At 33.0% G+C, this 24,675-nt stretch overlaps 1 protein-coding gene across 3 annotated transcripts in view; it reads left to right on the top strand.

The window, feature by feature from the left end:
- Positions 1–23,848, top strand: part of PCDH17 (protocadherin 17) — a 91,297-nt gene extending 67,449 nt beyond the window's left edge. For all 3 annotated transcript variants that reach the window (XM_079137350.1, XM_079137349.1, XM_079137348.1), the window contains one exon: positions 22,404–23,848. In XM_079137350.1, coding sequence (XP_078993476.1) covers positions 22,404–23,086 — 683 coding nt within the window. In that variant the 3' untranslated portion in view covers positions 23,087–23,848. The remainder of the gene's footprint in view (positions 1–22,403) is intronic.
- Positions 23,849–24,675: the final 827 nt, after the last annotated feature.

Here is a 24,675-nt window from a genome sequence, read left to right as displayed (position 1 = left end):
TCTGTTTGTGCATGTTGTCCAGTCATGGTTTTTAATAGCAGCCTCATCACTTTCAGAAATGTCCTGTTCAGGACAATATATTATGTGGCCAACCTGATATAGGTGCATACAGCAAAGCAACATAAAAGGAAAAATATATAGGTTTTTGAAGTGTCGGGGAAAGGTCAGATTTGGCATCAGGAGAATAATTATTGTTTTGCCACTGTTTTGAACTTCAGTTTTCTTATTTGAAAAGCAGACATTTTATTTCAGGCTATTTAAAATTGCTCTCATCCTTGAAATATAAACTATCATACCATATTATTCCTCCTTTGAGATTCAAATTACATAATAGCTTCAAGGAAAGGATTTTAGATGGATATGTTTGTTTTAAGAGATTAAAGAAGGTGGATTGAGGGAATTAGTATTTTCTTTCTTTCATTTGGACTTACATAGATATTGTCCAAATGCCTTTGAAAAAATATAGAGTTTTATATTTTTATATATAAATGACAGTTATAACTATCCTTATAACTGTTATTTTGTATGTGAGCAGTCATGTACATGAAAGCCTGACTAGACAGACTAGTAAAGTTCAGAACACTGATCCTGTTCTGGAAATAGGATTATTTCTACAATGTTCCATTAAAAGGTAAATAAGATGTGTTTTTTGTGCATTTTGCAATTGTTTCTGAGTGTCAATAAATAATACATGAATAATGAACAGAAGGTCCAACTAAAAATAAACCTCCCTCATTATTCTTTTTCTGTATTAAGATCGGCTATAAAAGAATTTTTAAAAGTGGAATTTAGTTTACTAAAAAACAAACAAAAAAAAATCAGAGAAAGACAACAGCTATCATCACCTTTCTGGTTAATTGAATTACTTTGACACAGTGTCACTTTATGTCTTCCACTTCCTTGTTTTTTGTTACATAAGTTTTAGAAGGCAGGTAGGAAAATGACCCCTAGAGTAGGTATAGACTTTGATTCTAAATACCTGTTTCTAATTTGTATGTGAGCCTGATAAATTTCTTTACCTTTCTGGCTTATCTCAATTTTTTTTTTTTTTAAAGTGTGCCTAAAGCCAGAGAACCGTAAATGAGTACTTAAGGGCTTTGCAATAACTGCTACAGGTATTACAGGTATTTATTTGATTCTCATGCTTTAAGTTGCAAATACCACAATTTTGCTTTCCATGTCAAAGTTTTGATATTTATTTAGTAGAGATTAAATGTTTTAACTATTTTTCATCTAGGAATTTTATTCTTCAAGAAAATGTTCCATGTTTGTTTTTGGTTTGATCTATCCTGAAAAGAGTCCCTATTTGAGAAGCATAGACCCAGCAGATCAATAGCTCTCAAATTCTGAGATCATTTGTTACAAAAATGACCTAGAGGTAAAGAACAGGATATTTATGACCTTTCTACTTCAATTGTAAATTAACACCACACCCAAAAGACCATGTGTATTGCTCATTATATACTTACATTTTAAGTATGAAATATTATATTAAGCACGTTGCAAACAAAAATAACAACTGCATAATTTGCTCTGTACTTTTAAAATTTGAGTCCCAAATGAATGACTTTTGCTTGTAAAAGGTCTACATCCAAATGGAATTTTTGTCTGAATTGTATTGTATTTACCTTGACTTATAAATCTCCGCATAGCATCTTAATCAGTGAATGCTTTTCATGAACCGGTCTGAATGCTTTTCAAACAGGTATTCTATTAATCCCTACAACCACCCTATGAAAGTGTCACCAATTTACAGATGAGAAGGTGAAAGAATAGAGAAATTGAGAGATTTCATCTAGAAAATGTAGTGAATTTTTAGATCCAGCTATGGGAGCTTGCAAAATTCAACCTTGCCCTTCCCCAATACTGTAACTGTCGAACATTATTTGTTTAGTGTCTGTAAAATTCTTACTCTCAAGGTTGAAAGTTTCAACTCATACACAGCTGATAGCTAGAGTCCAGAAATGGTCTATTTTTTAAATCACCTCCTTTGTTCTGAGTACTGTAGGAAGTCAGCAATGTATAATGCAGGTGCATGTGACAGACAAGGGGTTTCTACTTATAAATGACTCACATGGATGGACTCACAAATGACCCAGATGAACCTATATGAGAAAACTCTCATGGCCCTATTGTTTTTGTTATACTCCAAACTCTTGATGCTGATGCTGAGTTCAAATAAAAGGAAGAATGAAACGGCTACTAGAAATGGCATAGCAAGGAATGCCAGCAGACTCCCACCTGATGCTGGGTTTTCTGCCTCTCTGCCAAAGTCTGTATTTGTGTATGTGTGTGTGTGTGTGTGTGTGTGTGTGTGTGTGTGTGTGGCGTTATGTGCATTTGTGCTTCTGTGTGTTCTTTTTTTCCATTTTCATATCACCAGTTTGCTTCTATTAAGATTTTCTCAAAAGAGTGAACTAATTTGCTTTTGCAAATGTTTACCCTTTGTTAAGGACACACTCTTCTTGACAAAGAAGTTAATTTTAAAGTTCATAGAAAAAAATTAATTTTAAAGTTCATAGAAAGTGCCTTCTTTTCCTCTAAATTTGAAAGGGCCATCAGTTTTTTTTTTTTTTTAAGTCACATTGGATATCATTCAATCAGCTTGCTTTTAGGACCAATATTAAGTATGAACTCTTGTTTTAAAAAGTTTTGTTAAAAGTAGAAAAGCCTATAGATAATTTAGGGAGCACAGAGTAATTCTAGGGGTGTTAAATAAGCCTAGGAGATATTTCCCAGGAGGATTGTAGAGAAAATGTAATAAATGTAGGGTACAGGAGAGAATGTCAATTGGAGAAAAGATAAGGAGGAGAAAGAAAAGGGTATTGGAGGGAAACAAATTTATTTCATACCTCTTCAGAGAATCACTTCTATATCTATGGAGGGAAGTAGTTCTTCTCCCCCTGAACTTCCTATAGTGCTTTATTGTTTTCTGCTGCTAAGATTCCCAATTAATTAGCTTGAGTTAGTATTAGTACTGCATGGTGCGGTATTAGTACTGTATTTAGTACTACAGTTTAGCCACCTTGAGTTTAGCATGTTTTTGCACACTAAACTCAAAGTCTATGTAACTCTGAATGTTTTATGCAGTAATCTACCTTTCTATCATGTAGTAAAATACATTTTGAATTGCAAAAGCTGAAAAATGAATAAACTTTCAGAAAATAACTCATTTGAAATTGTGGAATACAAATAAGCTCAGTGTTTTAGGTTACTTAATCCCACAATGATGTTTGCTTTCAGTCATGAGAATGTTGTCTTCTCTTTTTCATTTTATAGTCATTCCAATTGTGGTTGAGTTTGAGAAATTCACAGAGTAATTTTCAGATAGGATTTATTTCTTAGTTTGTTGAATAGTTTTGTATTTTTAGGTACCAGTACTCTGATTTAAGGAATCAGTGAATGAGAATTCAGTTATATAGGTTTGTAGTCTGAAATTTAATCACAACCCAGTCTGTACCTGTCAGTGTACCATTTTGTTTTGACATCAAATTGAAAGGGTTCAAAGTGATCACTCTCTTCCATTTAGCCATTGTCAAGGATAATGATGATTACATGGCTTATTATATCTTCATGACATTTTGGTAGGCACTACAGATAACAAGATCTGCTCACTAAAGCAGTTCAGTAGGCAGCAGAAATTTTGTAGAAAACCAAACATTTCTCAAGCATTTTCTCCTTTTATAGTTCTAGTAATAGAAAGCATTTTAAATCTAGTTTTCCACTCTATTTCTGGGTCATCATAATGATTGAGAGAAAAAAAAATGAAGGAATAATTTTAATTTAATAGCTATTTCCTATTGTAAAGCCTGGCTTGGTGACTCAAATTCCTATCCCCAAAACTACTGAAACCTAATATGTGGGCACAGTACCTGGAAGGCATTATTTGAAACAAAGTGACAGGGGGCAATTTGCAGTGCTATAATAACGTATCCATTGATTTTTCATTTAAAGAAACTGAATTGACATGACAGAAACATTCTACTATGAATAATATCACAAAACAATAGGTGATATTGTCTGGCATTTATATGTTAGATACCGTTGTCACTTTTTAAACACCATTAGGTTCAGTCACTTTGAGGAATACTGTATAACTTGAATAGATCAATTATTAGATTCTGTACTTGTTAAGGACGTGTGAATACTGCATCTATATTTAAAATAATGTATTTTTTTTTTTTAGTCAGAAATGAATTTGTTGTGAGATTTGACTCAATTTCTTTTTTAAAGTTATTTGACATTTAGTCTTCCTTCCCATGGCATTGATTTTCTTTCCTTAAATACAATATCTCAGAGAAGAAAATTATGATATACTTAGGGATAAATTCTGAAAGAAACACAATATGTGTAATAAATTAACTTAAAAAGGAAATGCTTTTGCAAATAATGTATGTAACTCTTTTCTAATGTTTAGTATATTTTGTTGAAATTTAGCATCAAATTTCTTAAGTAAAACGTATTTCTACCTTATTTTTTCCAGTTAGACTAATGGGAATGTATAAATATGAAACATTTTAAATGTTTATTTCTTAAATAAAAGCAAAAGTTATTAATATATGCTTTGAGATAAAGCTGAGTATCATCAGTATTGATGATAATCCTATACATATTGTTTTTGACTAATAAAGTGCATGTGTGTGAAGTCATATTTACAAATATAGAGCATGTTTTCTTCCTATAAGTGATTGTAATTTTTTGGTTGTTAACTCCAATGTCTGTGCATGTATTTGTACATACCTTTTATCACAATTTTTTTTAATAACCCACTAGTGGATATGGAACTTCTAAGCAAGTTGCCCATTCACAAGATGCTACAAATGTAATGGTACCATACCTAAAAATCAAACAGTAAAGATTGAAGAGAGAAGCCTCACCAATCTTAGAAAATAAGCAAAAGGATCCACCAATCTTACGGAATAAGCAAAAGGATCTATTAATTTGCAGGTGTTTTAAAGAAAATATCCTGCATATCCCTTCCAACTTACAATGGGTTTAAATACCAATAAATTGATCATAAAGTTTAAAATATCGCGAGTAGAACAAATTCATTTAACTCACCTAACCTACTGAACATCATAGCTCAGCAACACAGTAGACTGTACGTTATTGATGGTTTACCCTCATGATCAGGTGTTTGCCTGGAAGTTGTTGCACAGTGAGAAAATATACCATATGTGACTAGCAGCTGGGTCCAGTGGTGCTCACATGTAATTACAGCTATTTGGGAGGCTGAGGCAGAAAGATTGCAAGTTCAAGGCCCACTGAGGCAATTTGGCCGAATCTTGTCTTAAAATAAAATACTAATAAAAAGATTTGGGGTATAGCTCAATGGTAGAGCCCTTCCATAGCATACATGAGACCCTGGGTTCAATCCCATGCAAAATAAAAACAAACAAAAAATATCATTAGCCTAGGAAAGAACAAAATTTAAAGTACAGATTCTACTGAATGTTGTTTTCTCGCCACCATGAAGTTAAAAAAAATAATTTGAAGTATAGTAGTGTGGGGAGTCCCTGAACTTCAAAGCATTTAGTATGATTTCTAATAATTGTACTTGTTTCCTAGGTGATTTCAATCAAGTCTTATAGTTAGTAACATCAATTTTATTGACATATATTCTTGTCTTTTTTATCAAATAGTTTATCTGTGAATCATTATGAAGGGGACATTATTTTAATTTTAATTTTTCCATTTCATTCTTGTTTTTACCTACTAGAAACAGCTTTTTAATTTGTCCCATTGTTGTTCTGCCTTTCTCAACAGTTTCTCTCTCTCTCTCTTTATTTCTCTATTTTATTTTATATTTCAAACTTTATATTTATGCCTGCTTATATTATTTCCCTGGGACTGCTGTAACAAAGTATTGCTGCCTGGGTGGTTTAAAACAGCAGAAGTTTATTCCTTCACAGTTCTGAAAACTAGAAGTACAAAATCAAGGCATTCTCTAATAACTCTAAGGGAGGACCCTTCCTTTCCTTCTGCTGGTGGTCAGCAATCTCAGAAACCCTTTCCAATCTCTGCTTCCATAGCCCTATTGTGTTTTCTTCATGACTGTCTATATCTTTCTTTTCTCTTCTTACAAGTACTCCTTTTTTGGATTAGGTCCAATTCTAATGCAGGATGAACTCACTTTAAGTAATTACATCTGCAAAAACCCTATTTCCAAATAAGGTAATATTCTGATGTCTTGGGTGGACATGAATTTTGGGAGCAAAGTATCCAACTTGCACATACCTATAGCTCCTTTTTCACTAATATGGATGAAGTATATGATTGATTAAAGTAGTTCTATGTGACTTATGTTTAAAAACATGGCATTTGAAATATATCTAAAATATGTTAGACACTGAATAGTGAGTTTGGATTATTATCAAGTGAATGGAAAATGGTCATTGGGTAGAATAAAGTCCATCTGCTGGTAGGATTTAAAATGAAGAGCTATGTCATGTGTGGAGAAGACAAATGATTCTGGTAGCAAGATGAGAATAAATGAAGGTCAAAGACTATACGTTTTTCCTTTCAGAACTATAAATTTAGCATAATAATAAGGTGACTCATACATTATTTGTCCTTCTCCTAAACAGCTATTCTTTATATTCTGTGTTCTCTTTACTGTGTTAAATAGCACAAGTGACATACTCTACACATGTGCATGTGGCAGACTTATTTTCAGGTGCTCCCATCTGTCCTGTGAGTGTACTTTAAAAATAGGAGAGAAATATACACAAATTAAACATGAAGCCAGGGAAAAAATAGAAAAAAAAAGAAAGAAACATCTGCAGGGCAACAGTGACAGAAGTGTTTGAGGTGCCTGTTATTAACTATTCAACCTGTTTTACATTGCAATCCTGCATAATAGCATTTCAGGGGAGGGGCAAATAACAGATGTGGAAAAAGGTTGAAACTAAGTCTTATTTTAAAAGTGAACTTACTTTTGCATACCAACAGGCTTTTTTGGAAGGGAAACAAAAATTTTAGGTAACAATTGATTTCTTAAATTTCTGTATATTTTAATAGCACTAATGCAAAATGAAATTTTTTTTTGTCTTTTCTCTAAGAAGTAAATCAGTTTTATGTATCCATAATATATATGTTAGAGGCTTATAAAAGGCAAAACAAAGAATAAAACATTCGTTGCATTTCCTTAATTTTGTATTAAATAAATGTTTCAAGTAAATAAAGAGAAGTTGCTACAAAAATGTATCTATATCTGTATCCATCTATATCTCTATCTATATATGTATTTGGGCTTATGTGTGTGTGTGTGTGTGTGTGTGTGTGTGTGTGTGTGTATGTGTGTGTTGTTATTACTAAAGTCAATAATAGGTGACTGAGTAATGAGCTAAATTATACTTTGTCTATTGTTTTAAGTTGTAGACCACATAAATTGTGTAAAACTTTAAGATGTAGTCAACATTTTTATGAAAGCGTTCTTTTCTGGAGATATTATAGAATTGACAGTTTCTGACAATATTTTTGGTGTCCTTCTTGCTTACATCTTCTACCCATTCGTGTAGAAAATTATTTATTTTAGTGTAGATAATTGGGTGCCTCATCATCATGAGAGTATTTTTACCATTGATCTAGGAATTCATGTAGTTACTTTGCACTGTTTACATCTCATTTAAACTGAAATGCCCCCTAAAAGTAATTTTTTTCTTTAAGACCAAGTCTTATATATTTGGGGAGATATCAATGACCATAACTTTTAGGGATGGAGCAATCTAAGGAATTTTAATATAAAATTAAAATCAATAGAGAAGGATTCATAATTCATTTGGCCCTTTTTTCCCACTTGATTTTTCTATTTGTTAACTAAAAATATTTTATTTTTCAAGCATTCCCGACTTTGCTTTCCTTTGCTATCCTCACCCTACACACCATCACAACTAGACTTCAGTCTGTTGATCTGCTTCCTCCAGGTGAGCAATTTCTTCATCTGCTAGCTTTCTTCTCTGTAATCCAAATTTGACTTGTTAGATTATGGCACTCATAAGACTATGCATTTGCCATGCAGAACTTGTAGACTTTATTTCTTAAAGGAAAAATATTAACTCATTGATCCTGTTACTTTTGTGTTGGTGCTATTAATACTTCAGGACAAACTATGGAATGTTAATGATTGAAACAAAGAATCTAAATATTGATTTAAATCAGGGTGTTTCATATTTATTTTCTTAAGCAAATTTAAGTAGTCCAATTCTCAATCATTTCCTTTAAAGAAAGTCTACCACTTATATTAATTTCACACTGAAGATAATATAGGCAATGCTAAGTGAAGAAATGGATGCAATGGAGAGTAGGCTGAATCAGGAATGAGGGGCTGATTACTTTCCTTTGGTATAAATTATGGGTGCAGAACAAACTGTTTCACTGTCACAGCCTGAAGAACTGCATTTTACCCGAGAAACTGGGTGTCCAAATTCTCCTCTCCTTTTTGATGGATAATTACATATCATATTAAACAAGTTTTATTTTATGGAAATATATTAAAGAGTACTTTATGCATTAGTTTTTAAAATCTTTACACATCTCCTTAATATAGATTACTAAAGTCAGGACAGAACCAAATTCATAAAAAGTACAATAGTTGGTAAAGCTCAATAATAAAACCCTCTGAACTCCATAAATTTTGTCAATGTATTCTAATCTCTAAGTATGCTCTGGTTATGATGTAGATAATTTCGGAAAGCACATTAACATTTGAAATAACTGGATGAATTAAGTGAAGAGCAGGAAGGAGTTTCTCTATTTTAGGTGAAATTTTAGCTCACCATATTATATTTTTCTTTGTAGGAATATATATAGTCTAAGTCTCTGAATTATTTGAATGCATTCAAGAGATCTGATTATGTTCCTGTTCAATCACTACATAAGAGAAAGTCAAACCATAGGAGAAAATGCTTATATCATAATGTTGCTGTACTTGAAAAATATACATGTGTATTACAGCAATCTAAGAATCCCTGTTATTTTTATTTGTGTTGCTTTACTCATGCCATAAAAAGCAAAGAGATTGCCTTGTTTCCTGTATGGAAATGAATGGAAATTTGAGAGAACATACAAGAAAAGCCCTTAAATAGAAAACGTCATAGTGTGGAAAGTTATACTTGTCTCTGAATTTTAGGTGGTGATGTCAAAGTGTGAAAATGTATGCACGTCCCCCCAATCTACATAAAATCTTCTTTGTTATACTTAAATTGCAATAATTTCATATTGATTAAATTTTCATCAGTTGGGAAGAAGAGTTTTTCAATTCTGTGAAAATTAAATTCAGGAGTAATATGTGTACCAATAAATAACGTTAGCTTCTGGGATGCAAATTTCTGTACATAATTCCATGTACTCTAAAATGTATCTCTCTCTTGTTCTGACATCTACTCTCTGCTCAAATGTACATGCATGATCATAGGTTCATGTACACACATGCATGTGCACACCTGTGTTTTACTGTTTCCACTTACCATGTTAAAACATGAACAAGCTGATTGAGCACCAGGAAAAGAAGAGTAGTTGTTCTTAAGTGAAGTAAGTGGATTTTTATGTCCACTATACAGTTCTAGGAAGTTTTGACCTTTAGGGAAGACCCCTTCTGTTCATTTCCATCTGGAATATGATTTTTTAATTCATCAAGTGCTCAAAGGGTGCATGCATAAATACATACGTGCTTTTTTTTAGTTGCATTTCTTTGGTGATAATTATTTGAAATATGTTAAATGATCTTGTTATTTCAAACCTTTTTATTTTCTCACTATAAGTATCAGATAATCAAGATAGTGAAGCTTGAAAGTATTTTCTATTAAGAAATATAATAAAACCCTTTTATTTAGAACAGAATTGCTGAGGTTTACTGAATGCAATTTTTTAATTTAATTTGGTTATCGTAATAGAATTATTATGTAAAATATAACTGTTTTGTGTTATAAAATAATCAGAATAGCAATATGTTTTTATTTTGTTTTAATCACAATTATCTTACAAACAAATGCTTAATATAGATACAGTTGGCCCTCTCTATCCTTGGATTCTGCATCCATGGATTTGATCAAACTCAGATCAAAAGTATTCTGAAAAATATTGCATCTGTACTGAAAAATTACAAATTTTTTCTTGTCATTATTACCAAACAATACTGGTATTTATATGACTTTTTATTATATTAGTTATTATAATTAATCTAGAGCTGCCTTAAGGTATATAAGAAGTTATACATAGGGATTTTATGCAAATACTACCTCATTTAATATAAGGGACTAAGAATTCACAAGTTTCGGTGTCTGCAGGGGCTCCTGGACCCAATTCCCCATGGATTCCAAGGGACAACCGTACAACCCTTGAACTTTATGCATAATAAGTAGATCATTGGACTATATATGTTAAAATATATAATTTTAAATAAATGCTGAATTTACCAATGCATTTCTTTTTGGAATTTTATGGAAAAGCATATGCAGATATATTTGTTTTTATAAAACAACTATACTTGATAAGAAAAAAGACTAAGAGAGGAAATTCAAGTACTACTAACCTAATAATTTTTCTATTTTGCAATATTACTTTACTACAGATAGCTAGATATTTTTCCTTTGTGATCATAACTATTTTATCCATTCAGGGAATGAACGTTAAATATCTTACTAGAAATTTGCCAAATCAAGTAGTCATATTGTATTCTATTTATGGTTGAACCTTGAATTTTAATACTGGGTAATTTTAGGTTAAGGAATAAACTCATCTGGAGTTGTAAATTGAGTCACCAATAAATTTAAGATTAGAATGACCCTTAAATTCAAGTTATCTCCTTTGCACAGAAAATTGGTGATTTCAATTATGTGTCCAGTAAGTTTCCACATTCTCTAATTGATGTAGGTAATTATGTTTCTAAAGGCATTTAAGATTTAGTTAGATTACTGCCATTTCCCTAAACATTCTCAAAGAGATTTGCTTTCATGCAAACCTACAAATTCAACTTGTTAGAATTTGTGTTGTTGTTTTTTTTTTATCTGTTTCTAAAGAATTTATTTGTGCCAGATTACAGAGGGCTTTGAACACCAAATTTAGTAGTTCATATTCCGTTCTTTTTTTCCATAATGACCATAATTATAAAAGCAACAACTTGAAAATAACTTTGGAAATAACAAAAGATCACTTATTCCTAAGATGGAGCATATATTTTCTTAAAGGGAAAACTTCAAATTTTAGCATGCTTGAATTAACAAAGATCTTAATTCTCCGTGATATATCAATACAAACTCTTTTTTTGATGAGATTTCGATTACAAGTCTGCAAATACAGTAAGTGCTCATATATTTGTATTTGTTTGCCCATTACTGTTATTCCCAGGGAATGTACTTAAGTCTTGTCATCTGTTCTTTGTTCTGAATATGGTAGATTATCAAATAAAATGCAGAAAATACTTTTCAATAGAAGGAAGCATTTAAAATTCCTCTGTAGGTTCCTATCATCTCAGAGTGGATCCACTCTCTCCCTTGAGAGTGTCCGTTTTTTCCTGTTCCTTTTAGCAAACTCATTCCTGTTTAAAAATAAATAAATAAATAAATAAATAAATAAATAAATAAAAAGATACCACTTTCTGATGTACATAATGCATTACATACGGAATCACTTTCATATGCTTTAAAAACACATCTTTGCTATCCTTGATGTGCTTGAGAGCCCTCTCCAATCACTTTTTTGACACTTGGTTTGAATATATAGCAGGGGAATCCAGAGGAACATATCTCTTTTCTTTCAATATGTGAGTTTCCTGACTGCTTTTGCAATTTCTTATTGTTTCAGTATGTTTTAAGGATTACAAAATATTAAATCCATTACTAGAAAAATGGCTTGTCATTGCCAGTAAAATCCATTACAAGAAACATTTCTGTGTATTTACTCTAGAACATGGATATTGAATGCATTGATTTTGCTTAAATTTTCATTCTTGGGATGACCCAATCTGCAGGATGAAAACATCAGCTTCCAATAAACTTACTGCACACTTACAGGTATAAGAACAGAATAATTTTAGTGAAGTAATTCCAAGAACAGCCTTTATATAAAATGTCAATTATCTTCAGCTAGTATCAGCAGTTTGGTGGTGTAGGGTTCTTTGTCTTGGTTAGATCAAAGCCAAATTATTAAGGTTCAAACTTCCTCTATTTAATTCTGTGGTAAACTTTGGACTGTGTCAGTTTCATTAGATCTTTCAAAAATATCTAATTTCACAGGAGTGAAAATAGTAAAAATGCATGATTATCATGTGTGTACGGACATGCCTTTGTGTACATTCACATGGAAAACATTTATTTTTAAACTTTTGCAATGTAAGTGATTTTTGTAAGAATTAATTTATTGATAAGTATATCATTTATGTATATCTCTCACTGTTTTGTATTTCTTCTTTCTTTAAAAAATTATATTTTGAATACTAATCTGAACAGAGCACCTATCTGTTCATTTGGAGTCATGTCCATCTAATTTAAGGCAATAATTTAAACTTTAACTCTACCTTTAGAGTTGATTTTTTTGAGTTTAGGTAGTTTTGGGGACCTAGGATGTCATTGAGAATATTAAAATACAAAATTTTTCTCAAAAATCCATCTTCTGGAATTTCCACATTCTGCTGACAGGAATTGATTACTAAATAATAAGCAGAAGAGGATTATCTCTCACTCTGAATTAATTGTTTTCAGAGAATGCTAAAAATGACATCAATTCTGTTTGCTTGTTTCTAGAACCTGAAAGCAAAGAAGTGCTAGAAATAAGATGAACAATAGGATTTAAATTGGTAAATAGATATACCTCCCCAAAGCAATCAGTAAGCAGGCATGAAAAGAAAAAAAAAAAAAAAAAAGCACTAATAAGACTATCTTGCTTGCTACTTACAAGAGTTTGGCTTAATAGGCATGTTTTTATTGACCTTCCTTACAGGATTACCACTCTGCTAGGAGGATGATTTGAATCTTAAATGTATTCATCCATGTCATCAAAAATGGTGTCATTATCAGAGATGGGGTTAGCTTACAGAGGCAATAAAAGCATAAGGAAAACATCCTCTCTAAAGATGAAGAATGGTAGCATATTTGCATAGTCTTAGGTCTGAAATTCACAGAATTATTTAAGTTGCTCGAATTTTATATTTGTCCTTGTAAACTAAACAGCTTTTACTAACTATTGCATACCACAGCATAGGTTTCTCACTGCATATAAATCAGGTTCTTTTGGAAACTGCATTAACTCTTTCAAGACTCTAAAATTACAAAAACTTATGAATTAATTTATATGTTGATGGTAGCTTTCAGATGAAGTGTAAGATACAAAGGCAATAAATGTAAAACTAAACAGAAGTTGACTCACTTTACTCAATGCCTTAGAAGGAAGAAAAGGAGAAATCTAGGAGAGAATAAAGAAACCTATTTGTGCTACGGTGTAGATATTCAGGATACTCACTGTTTTCCATGACTTAAAATTATAAAAGGGCAATTATTTACATAGAGGTTTATATGTCAATAACAGTGTCCCTGGTTTAAAAAATTTTGTGAAGAAAAATAAGCTGACCTCCAAGTTTGAGTGGAATGAACTTCAGGTAGATTTGTTTATATCATGTTTCAAAAAGGCATAGTCAATAATACACAAAGAGTTTGGGAAATTTATATAAACATGGATTTAACAGACAAATATAAATCTTATTTTAAACAATGTGTATGTCATAGCAGAAGAGAGTTAGGTAACTTCTCCTAAGTTCTGGCATCCTTCTGAAAACTGACTTTACAGATTCACACATGAGCAATTTGACAATGAGTAGTCCTATAAGTAATAGTTCCTATTTTTGATTATCAATCATATTTGATACCTTTTTAATTTAATTATGCTTTATATCAGATACAGCATTGTGTTCAGATTCAGAAGTGTTTATCAAGTGTGTTGTGTACATTCAAGGAATGGTTCCCCAAAGAACATACCAGGGCATGAGGGTCTCAATGAGGAAAACTGATTAAAAAAATCAAGAAAGAACATGTAATTTACTGGGGAAATTATAACATTTTTTTCATCCAAAATAGCAATGTTTACTCTGAAGAAAAAAAATCAGTCATTTCATTTCATTAGTTATTTTTATTGATATAGACTATCAATATTCCTGAAATATTCCTGGGATTAAAAGTTCTAACTTATTTGTTGTCATCCTAATTGCTTAGTTGAAGTATTTGTTATTTCTTTCCTAAGTATCTAAAAGATCCTTTTTCTTTCCAACTCTTCTAGTCTTCTAAAATAATCCTTCAGTTTTTCAGATATGTGATCATATGTGATCATTGTAGTTGATAATAATAACAGAAATTTAGGGAGCAAAGAGAAATAATGTAGATGTAGGAATAAAATGCTCTTCTAATGTAAAGTTATAAAGTTCTGGATTTATATTGATAATATAAAATATCAGTTGAATCAACAAACATGAAGACTTTCTTTAGTTTAGGTCCAAGCTGAAAAGGCAAGATTTGGGACCAGAATGATTATCCAGTAATTGTTTGGAGGTCAATGAATCATGCCGGTTTCTATTTTATCTGTTGGAGATATCAAAACTCTTGCTATCAGTTTCTACAAATAATGCTGATTTGAATATTATTCACTCTCTAGTTCATCCCAGTTCTATAGGTTCACAAATGTTGTCTAGTATCTTTTCAATTAAACACTCAATTCAAGAATCTTCTGAGATGTATGCTCAACTGAGCAAATATCTAAAATTGTGTTCCATTGCCTGCTGCATTAAATTTGGTCTTTTATTTAGAATGTTTCTTCTTGCAGATCTTAGCTAATTTCACCTGCATTACTATTTAATTTTTTAGTATTGCAGCATAAATTCTTTGACTTATGAAGCTAATCTCTGTCTTGTGAAATGTGTGGCAATTGCTTCTCTTATCAATGCCTTTCTTGAAACACCCTCTTCCTACTTTCCACTCCCTGTTGAAACTCTGATAATCCTTGAATCGCAGATCAAGCAACATCTCCTGTGCAAAGCCTTTCACAATATTGCAATCTACATTTGTCTCTGGATATTGTTATATGACATTCTTACAACATAGTTCAAAATGTAGTGGTATATGAAATATTTCCCCTATGTTGGTTTCAAATCCAGTTTTCTAGTTTACACTCAAAGTTTAAACTCCTTTGTGAAGAGCTGCAGTTATACAAACTTGAGAATGTAAAAGTGGATAGATTCAGGTTCACTTACCATAAACTTCTACCTGAGGCAACACTTGTCCCGTAACAACCTATTCAAGAATGCCCCTGTTGAAACTTCTAGCACCTGGGCACAAAATAGATGTTTAATGCATTTTTACCTTATGAATTATTGAGTACACTACTTTAAAGTAACTGCTGAGCTACTCATATCTAATGCACCCAAAGAGTCTAAGTCTGTTGGGACATTTGCATTTTATTGTTTTTCTTTGAGAGGTATCACAAACTTCTCAAAGAAAATACTAACCTTCTTCCATTAGTATAACATTGAACTTCAGAGCCAGTTCTCCTCAGGGTACCTGTTAGGAAAGAGATGGCCCCATTTAGCTGAGCCTTCCCTTCCAAGCATCTGCTGCTGCCTGGGGTAATAACTGTGCTTACAGGATAGGATTGGGGCAACTAAATTTTAAATGTTAATTTCAGAGTAGTGTGCCATGGGACACAATTATATTTGTGTCATAAATTTCCAATGCCTGGCTTAGATTTTCACTGTTTTATATATCTAGTGCTTCCATATCAAATTTCCTTAGACTGTTTTGCATTTTTTCCACAACATAAACTTCATTTTAACTTGTCTTAAATTTTCTTCATCTCAGAACATTATCTAGATATCATCAATATATGCCCAAAAAGGTCATTCTGGTAGATATTTTGCTATGTCCGAAGGGTCACAAACACTTATAACCATCCCTGAAGGTGTGCAGGTGCATGCAATAGGAAGTTCAAATGCTCCAAGCAGCTTCAGATACCCAGCTGCGATTGGATTCACTTGAATATGATATAGGCCAGTGGTTTCTGGTGTCTGAATGCAGCCATGGCAATACATTCAGAAGCATTGTGCAACGCAGGTGCACACTAGAGGATTGGTACTTCAAAGCTGCCACGGTTTGACTATTTGATGGCATTATAATAACTTCCCCTTCAAAATGTGCTCTCTGCCTATCAAAAGCAGATAGAATGGCATTTCACAACTAAAGTAAAATCTGTGAGCCAAGCTTGGCAGTGCATCCACCTAAAAATATGTATGTTTCTTTCGCAATATTTTTATTATGTGAACTATATATCTAAATTCTTATTCCTTATGGGTGATTACTTTGAAATAATTTAAGTTCCTGGTGTTCTATACACAGTGTTTTTTAAGATACCGCCACTGTGTGAACAGACATCCTTATGGAATGAGCATATTGTAACTAGATATATTTTCCCCATTACATTAAAAAATAAAAGTAACAAAAACACATCTCACACCTGTGTATCTGTTTATCAGTTATGACACTTGATTAGTAAAACAACATAGATCTTTATGCATAAGGGAAAAGCATGAGAAATATAATGCAATAGAAGATCATTTATTTAAATAAGTGATTAATTCTCCTATGTCACTTTTTTTCTTACTCATCCTTGTTCTTCTGTGCATAGGATATAAACCAAGCTTATTCAAAGTAATGCTAAAATAAGGGCAGTCAGTCACATGAGCACTTGTAGGGAAAAAAAAACTACATATAATAAAATTGTAATATTAGAATACTTTTTATTGGCACAGGAAAAAATTGTTTTGAAATAACTTTGCTGCTCTGTCTTTAGAAATAATATTGAAAGTGTAAGTTTTACTCCTGTTGTCAGCAGAGTGAAACCAGGCAGTTCATTTTGAAATAATATACTAGTAAATGGAACACAGAAATCACAAGAGAAAATAATTTGATGACTAAATTGTTCAGGTATCATTTATATGGAATGACTTTATCATTGAAACAAAACATAAGGATTTTATTGGCTGGTCAAGAGAAGCAAGCGAATAATAATCAACATAGTCAAAAAAAAGAAAGAACAGTTTATGTCAGAGAAGTGTCAGTTCACAGGATGTTGCAAAGTATGCCAACTTAGTGAAAGAGAAACCTATTTTATTAGTTTTGTTGGACTGTATTCTGACAAGATTTCTATTTTAACATTGATAGTTCTCTGACATGTTAGAATATATTTAGATAAATTGTAATTTGTGGTGTTTATATAGAAGTATGTATACAGACACATGAGATATTGTGTGTTTGCATCAAATAAAGAGAATGAAAATGAGCTTTTGTTACACCATTAAATCCTTTCAGTAGAAACAAGTGCCCATGAATTGCCAGTCTAAGGTCTTGGCTTGACATGGTTTGCAAGAAGATGGAGAATTCATGATAGGTGCTTGACTATAGCAATTAATTGTACAATTAATATACAGAATTCTTCTATCAGCCATAAGTAGAGACTTGTATATGTTTTGCCTTTCCAAACAGCTAATTAGGTGTTAAGAAAGCTTATGTTAGTGAAAGAAGGTAAATTAGAAATAAAAAAGAAAAATGAGAACAAATAAAAAATGAACTTCCATTTATAGAGTTGTATGGAAACAACCCTAATTTTAAGAAACTGTTAGAAACAGTACCAACTACTACAGTAATTGAGGTGCACTACTCCTATTTAAAGCTGTTTACAAAACACAAATAAAACCATTTTGTTGACAGTCATAAAGCACAAAAAACTCCCTCTTAAATACCCATCTTCCATGGTCATAGCACTGTAGAACTTCCTCACCGATGCCTTGATTTAGGAATTTCAGTTTCCAAACATCTATGACAGACATTTATTTCTTCAGAATGAAAAAGTAAATCTTAGGCAGGTACCAGATGCATGTGTGAGAGACTCTTATGCTGGAAACTATATACATATTTTCAGATGTATGTGTATGCGCGCTTTGAGGCAGCAGGTAAATTTTAAACTAAGGAAAGGGAATACTTTTACATTCTCTAACATCTCCCTACATGGTAACAAATTCGTGGCCGGATAGTTCTCCCTGGGAGTGTTGTATAGTACTTTGAAGATGGCAAATAAGTTTAGTCTTCTGATTTGAGATACATTCCTGTCTGAAAGCAAGACAGAAAAAGAATAAAGTTTGTTTTGCTGTGCAGTGAGAAATTTTTTGGCTGGTTCCTGGACATGTTTCCTTTGTAGTGGGCACCACAGAGTCATAGCACATGCAGGTTTTACCATGCGTTTTCCACAATACCTATGCTAGATAAGTTCTACTCGATCTCTGTTAATTCTTGCTGATTTAAATAGAGATCTGACTTCAAATTTTAATTGTATGCATGCTAATTGTTGGCACCTTTCACCCATCATTGAAATGGCTATGTGCTTCCAGTGATACAGTGACATTACAAAATTAAAATCAAAATGTAGAAGTTAGTAACCTGTGTGGAGGACTGCTGAACTCCAATGATGAAAGTGTGAATTATTTGGTGCTTTCATTGTACAAAATTCTGATTTTAGAGGTAGTTAAGTTGTTGACCTAATCATAGATTTCACCTTCTTGGGTGTAGAGCAAAAGGAAAAATTAAAATGCCATTTTTGGGATGTTTTAATTCAAGATATTAATTCACATGTGTGCATTTATATATAAGAATTTTGTTAATATATAAACAAATATATAACAGATTTAATTAAAAACAAAATATTTCATTTATGGTATCTCTTATATTATGAATTTAGAACTTTCTTATGATTTGCGTGTGGCAGTTACTAAATCTTAATGTTCAGGAATACAATGGCTATGAATTTTAGATTTTAGATTTTTAAAAGATTTTTGGATTATGTTCTGGAGAATGTTTATCAGATACATACAAATGAAGATGTATACACGTTTGTGTATGTTGTGCGTGGGATTTATGATTCAGCTGAAAAGCAATAACTACAGTCATTTGATAGTTATTTGAGTCATGATATCTTTTGCAAAAATATTGTATAAATTAAGATGCAAAATTGAACCAACTAAAGTTACTGCATTTCAATAATTCCCTCTCAGAGCATGTGTAATAAATATGGTGATGAAAGTATAGAAAATGATTCTGAATACTGAACAAGTGTTTAAAGTGATTTGATTTTCATATGGTCTGTCAGGAATTAGATCTTTAACCAGATTAAACACTGCAAAGTTTGTCCAGGCAAAACTGCCCAGAGTTCCAGCTGCTGGACTTCAGAATTGTTTTGTCATGCTCTTCCCTCTTTGTTGGCGAGGGGAGCATTCTCTGAAAAGGTGACCATGTTGTATTTAGGAAAGGATGAAAATAAAGGTAAATAATTTCTTGAGACTTCTACACTAGATCAGAAGAAAAATGTGACTATTGGATCAATTATTTTTGTTTTTGTTTCTTCTATTTACTGAATTCGTTTTCTGGTACAAATACCAAATCTATGCAAATAGTGGTTACCTAGATATTTGCTTCCTTTTTCATTTGTATAGTTGATAATTCTACGTATTTATTCTGGGATTCATTCTTTCCAAAGTACAGAGAACAATTTAATTATCTACCTTTAGAGCCACAAGTCTTAAAAAGTATTCCACACTATTATTCTTTATTATACTCATTTAGCTTATTAAGGGAATTTAAAAATATATAGCAGAAGGTGCACATGGCAGAAATTTTACTGGTATAACTCACCTTGTCTTAAATGCTTGCTTCTGTGGCATCCCTCCCTCCCTCATCTATGTCCCCTTCATCTCTCCTCCACCCTTTCCTCCCTACCTTCCTTCTTCCCTCTCTTCCATCCTCCATTGCTCTCTCCTTTTCTCCTTTCCTCATTTCTCTTTGCATTATTTCTTCCCTATTTTCTCCGCCTTTTTTTCATTTTATTTATTATCCTTATGTCTAGATTGTCATTTATTGTAGATTACCTGTGTCCCTTTTGGTACCTAGCTATTCATCTATTTATTTATGTTTTCTCAGAAATGATTCCACTCTCTCATAAACTCTAACTTGACCCAAGGCAGTTGTGGTTCACTTTGTGCTCATGGTCTCTGTTGTTTGTACAGAAGTATCCATTCGATTTTCTTCACTGTCTGTGAACTGCTGGCATCAAAATTACAGTCTAATCACAAGGTGAACAGCTTGTAATGTATCATAATCAATACTCAAAATTTGCTCCCCTGAATGTGACATGAAGGAGTCAGGTAAAAAGCTGCAGATTTTCAGCTGTGAAGTGCAAACAGTCATTTTATGATGGTGGTTTCAAATCCAAGGTCGATTTACACTTTCTTATGACTGCATTAGTCTATGTCTTTCTCCCTCTTCTTAAATTCTTATTGAATTCATTCAGCACTGGCTATCCAAATAGCTGAAATGGAAGGCCAGTCGATATTGGAATATAAAAACTGTGTTGGCATATTTCAAAGACATTGTATTGGTTGTCAATGAATTTAAGGGGAAAAAAATCATGGCTCTAAAAAGATACAAAAGTATGAATTAAAAATACATTGTATTGTTTTCTATTGTGTTTTTGAAGGGTAGAATTGGTCAAATGAAATGATATTGTAGTTTCTAACACCTACTGACAGATACAGATAGAGGTAATATATAATTCCCATTCAGTGTAGATAAAGAAAACAGCTGATATTGAACTTTTCTGACATTTGTTTTTTTTTTTAATCCCAGCTCTAATTTAAATATGTAAGAAGGCTTCCCAGAATGTACTGTGTCTAGCTTCCGCTAAAGCTGTTCAGCCTTCCCAGCCAAGTGTAGCATGTGTAAGTCGATAGGTGTGGATTTCAGTGTAAGACCACTTTCAGCCTTCTTGCCTGCATTACATAATAGCAAATATTTTATTCTCCCCTAGGAAGTCATTTTTAAGTGACAAAAAATAAAGTGGACATAACTACCTCAACGAATTTCTTTAGCATTTCTCCAAGACTGTACATGTTGTAAAATATTTCCATATTTTTGTTCGGTCAAAACACCATTTTGATTCTTTTTCAAAAAATTTACTCTCATAGGAAAATTATTTATTGTTAAAACTGAGATAAAACCAGTTGTGGATTTATGGAATTTGCTCATTTGTTTTTGTTTGTTTGATGAAGAATCATACATGAACTTTAAATATAAACTCATCTCATATGAGACTTTGAACATTATCTGTGAAAATTTAACAATACTATTAAATTTGCTGTTTTCTTATTCAAATATCTTTTCCATAGACTTTCCCCCGTTAAACATGACACTATACATTTGTAGGGTTCATCTAGCATCAATTAAAAGGCAATCCCCAGTGTTACTAAATGTGTAGGGAATTGTATTCCCACCACGTGAAGGTAAATTGTAAATATCCTCTCCTGAAAGTAAAAGTCCCCGATTTAAAAAGGATCATTAAACAGAATGAAAACAACCGTTTGCAGAGTAAAGGGAGAACTGGGAAGATGTACTTCAAAGTTATGGTTTAAAATATTGGGGTCAATAAAAATATGCAGCTGCTGTCATTTTGGAGGAATTTTCCTTTTTATTTCCTTGTTTTGCATCTTTAAAATAGGGATCATTAAAGAATGCTTTACATCGATTCTCCATATCTTTATTGGCAAAGGAGAAAAGTAAAAATTCTCACAGAAAGCATTATTATTTAAAACAGGAAATTGTGATTCATCATTTATTCTGAACTCTACTGATTGAGTAAATCCATTTTCACCTGCTTACACTAAAAACAAAAGGCTGAAGTGCAGAAAACTGATTACATGATCCATAGGCATATCTAATAAAACAGGAATGTGCACTTTTTGACAAGCTAATTCATAATACATTCTGATAGAAAATTCTATTTGCCACTCTCAGTAGGAAAAGTAGGCTTTGAAAGAAAACCTTTTATTTCATGACTGTCACCAAAATAACAATTACAAGTAAAATAGGGATAAGACATTTTTTAAAAAGCAGCTTAGGACTTGGTATGGAAGTTTGCGATCCAGTTTTTGCCCTGCTATTTGATTTGAAAAATTAATCCTGATAATCCTTTTTGAAGTTCTCTGTTTCCAGGATGGGTTATACAGAACAAAGACTAACTGATATCCCCAGGACATTAGATTACGATGATGCTCTGTTCTACTGAGAATGATTCTCCAATGGCCACTTTTTACTTCTTTGCAGGCTATGGGAATTCGTTAATATCTAGAGAATAGACTTAAATAAAACCATTGTCTCAACCAGCAGGTTTATGCAACCATCCTGAAATGTTTTAATTATTGTTTTCTTTTCCTTTTTAATTAAGAGACCAGAGGTCAAGCAAGCCCACTGAGAGCTGATCACAGCCTCTGTAGAAATTTAAAGGAAACCCTAACAATTGGATTTGCTGTCTTCTCTTTTGTTTTGCAGAACCAGAAGAGTGTGTTAATTGCACAGATGAATGCCGAGTGCTTGGTCATTCTGACAGGTGTTGGATGCCACAGTTCCCTGCAGCCAATCAGGCTGAAAACGCAGATTACCGCACAAATCTCTTTGTACCCACAGTTGAAGCTAATGTTGAGACTGAGAATTATGAAACTGTGAATCCCACTGGGAAAAAGACTTTTTGTACATTTGGAAAAGACAAGCGAGAGCACACTATTCTCATTGCCAATGTTAAACCTTATTTAAAAGCCAAACGTGCCCTGAGCCCTCTCCTCCAAGAGGTCCCCTCAGCATCAAGCAGCCCGACCAAGGCGTGCATCGAGCCTTGCACCTCAACAAAAGGCTCCCTAGATGGTTGTGAAGCAAAACCAGGAGCCCTGGCCGAAGCAAGCAGTCAGTACTTGCCCACTGACAGTCAGTATCTGTCGCCCAGTAAGCAACCAAGAGACCCTCCCTTCATGGCTTCTGATCAGATGGCAAGGGTCTTTGCAGATGTGCATTCCAGAGCCAGCCGGGATTCCAGCGAGATGGGTGCTGTTCTGGAGCAACTTGACCACCCCAACAGGGATCTGGGCCGAGAGTCCGTGGATGCAGAGGAAGTTGTGAGAGAAATTGATAAGCTTTTGCAGGACTGCAGGGGGAATGACCCTGTGGCCGTGAGAAAGTGAGAGAGAGAGAGAGAGCGCGAGCGGGAGAGAAAGGCATTGGCATTTTCTTGTCTCTTCTGTTGATTTAAGAATGAGCGCTCCTGGGGACAACCCATCTTACAGGGATGAAGAAAGACCAATGCTGCTCTAAGGCTTTTAGTGAACATCTGAAGTGCCCACAAGTATGTTCTTTTCACTGCTGTTTCTTTTTCAGAGATAACAATGGTTTTGTTCTGACCAAACTTATATTAGGACAAAATTAACGATGCTTAAAGAGAAAAGAAGGAGAGAGAGAGAGAGAGAGACGAAAATGGAGAGAAGAAAAAGGAGGAGGAGGCGTTACCTTTTGACAATCTGTTAGGAAGGTATGCAGTATGGGAAGTGAAGTGTTTCTGATCACTCTAAGACTGTCCTCCGTGATTTATGCTGACTTAACTGTTTACCTATAAACCCCATACAAAGCAGGGTCATCATTTGTGATCTGTGGTGGATTTCTAGCAGTCATCACAGGCTTCTACTGAAAGTCCCGAAAAGACCTTGCAGTAGTCCAAGCTACACCAAACATTAACACATATTTGTGGTAAACATTTCTGTATAAAGTTACCTGCCACACATATAAACACAAAGAACATTCCATTTCATTAGTCAAAAACAAAAACAAAAACAAAAACAAAAAAAAAAAAAGAGAAAAAAAAAAACCTTTGGTCATTTGTAAGACACCTCACGTCGTATAAAAGTTAAATGTAAAAAGATATAGTCCATTTTGTCCTGCACACACGTAGACTAATTCACTTCATTAAAGGAGAAGAAAATTTAAAGATTCAAAATGCCTATTTAGCATTTTAGTGTCCAACAAAGATATAAATAATGATGAGTTTGAAGTTTGACACAGAAAAAGTTCTGGGAAATAGTCACCTTCAAGTGGTAATATTCAGAGCATATTAACATCAATAATATGACTTATTCATTTGTGGACACTAAAATAGCTCAGGAAAGTGAAAAATGTCTTAGACATACACAAATCACACGACCATTTAAATGTGCAAATGTAAGAAGATTCAATGTGTTTACATCAAATGACATATTTTTATTGATTTATTGCAGATTCCGTGCATATGAGCCAAATTGTTGAGTGTATAAGAGCTATATTGTGTATTTTATTAAATTAATATATAGTTGTGTTGCAAAAATATTTGGGCTTATATTGTAAATGGCAAGTGTTGCCTCGGTAGCTGTCGAACTCTATGAGTTTTGTTTTTTCCTGCTTCCTTTTCCCCATGGAGTGTGGGAAGCAGTGCCTCAGAGCAGAGTCTCTTGTTTAATGTATAGTCTACCAAGTACTACAGTACATAATCTGTTCAAAATGTGGTTGAGTGAGCTAATGGAGCTAACTGAAAGGTCAAAAATTACATTCGTCAGTCATGGTTCTGTGCAAGTCCTTGTAGAAGCTTTTATTAAAGTCATGCTAAATCACAAGAATTACATTTGTACCAATACCTGAAACTTCTTCATGTTGTTTTCAATACCATAAAGCTTCTGCCTATGTAGATATCATACCATTGGTTGGTTCTCAAAAGTATCTTAAGTGGTTCAGATGTACGTTTCCATTA

Source organism: Sciurus vulgaris (assembly GCF_902686455.1).
Source record: "Sciurus vulgaris genome assembly, chromosome: 4".
In the NCBI taxonomy this organism is placed as follows: domain Eukaryota; kingdom Metazoa; phylum Chordata; class Mammalia; order Rodentia; family Sciuridae; genus Sciurus; species Sciurus vulgaris.
Note: the sequence above shows the minus strand (reverse complement) of the source record. Positions and strands in the feature narration are given on the sequence as shown.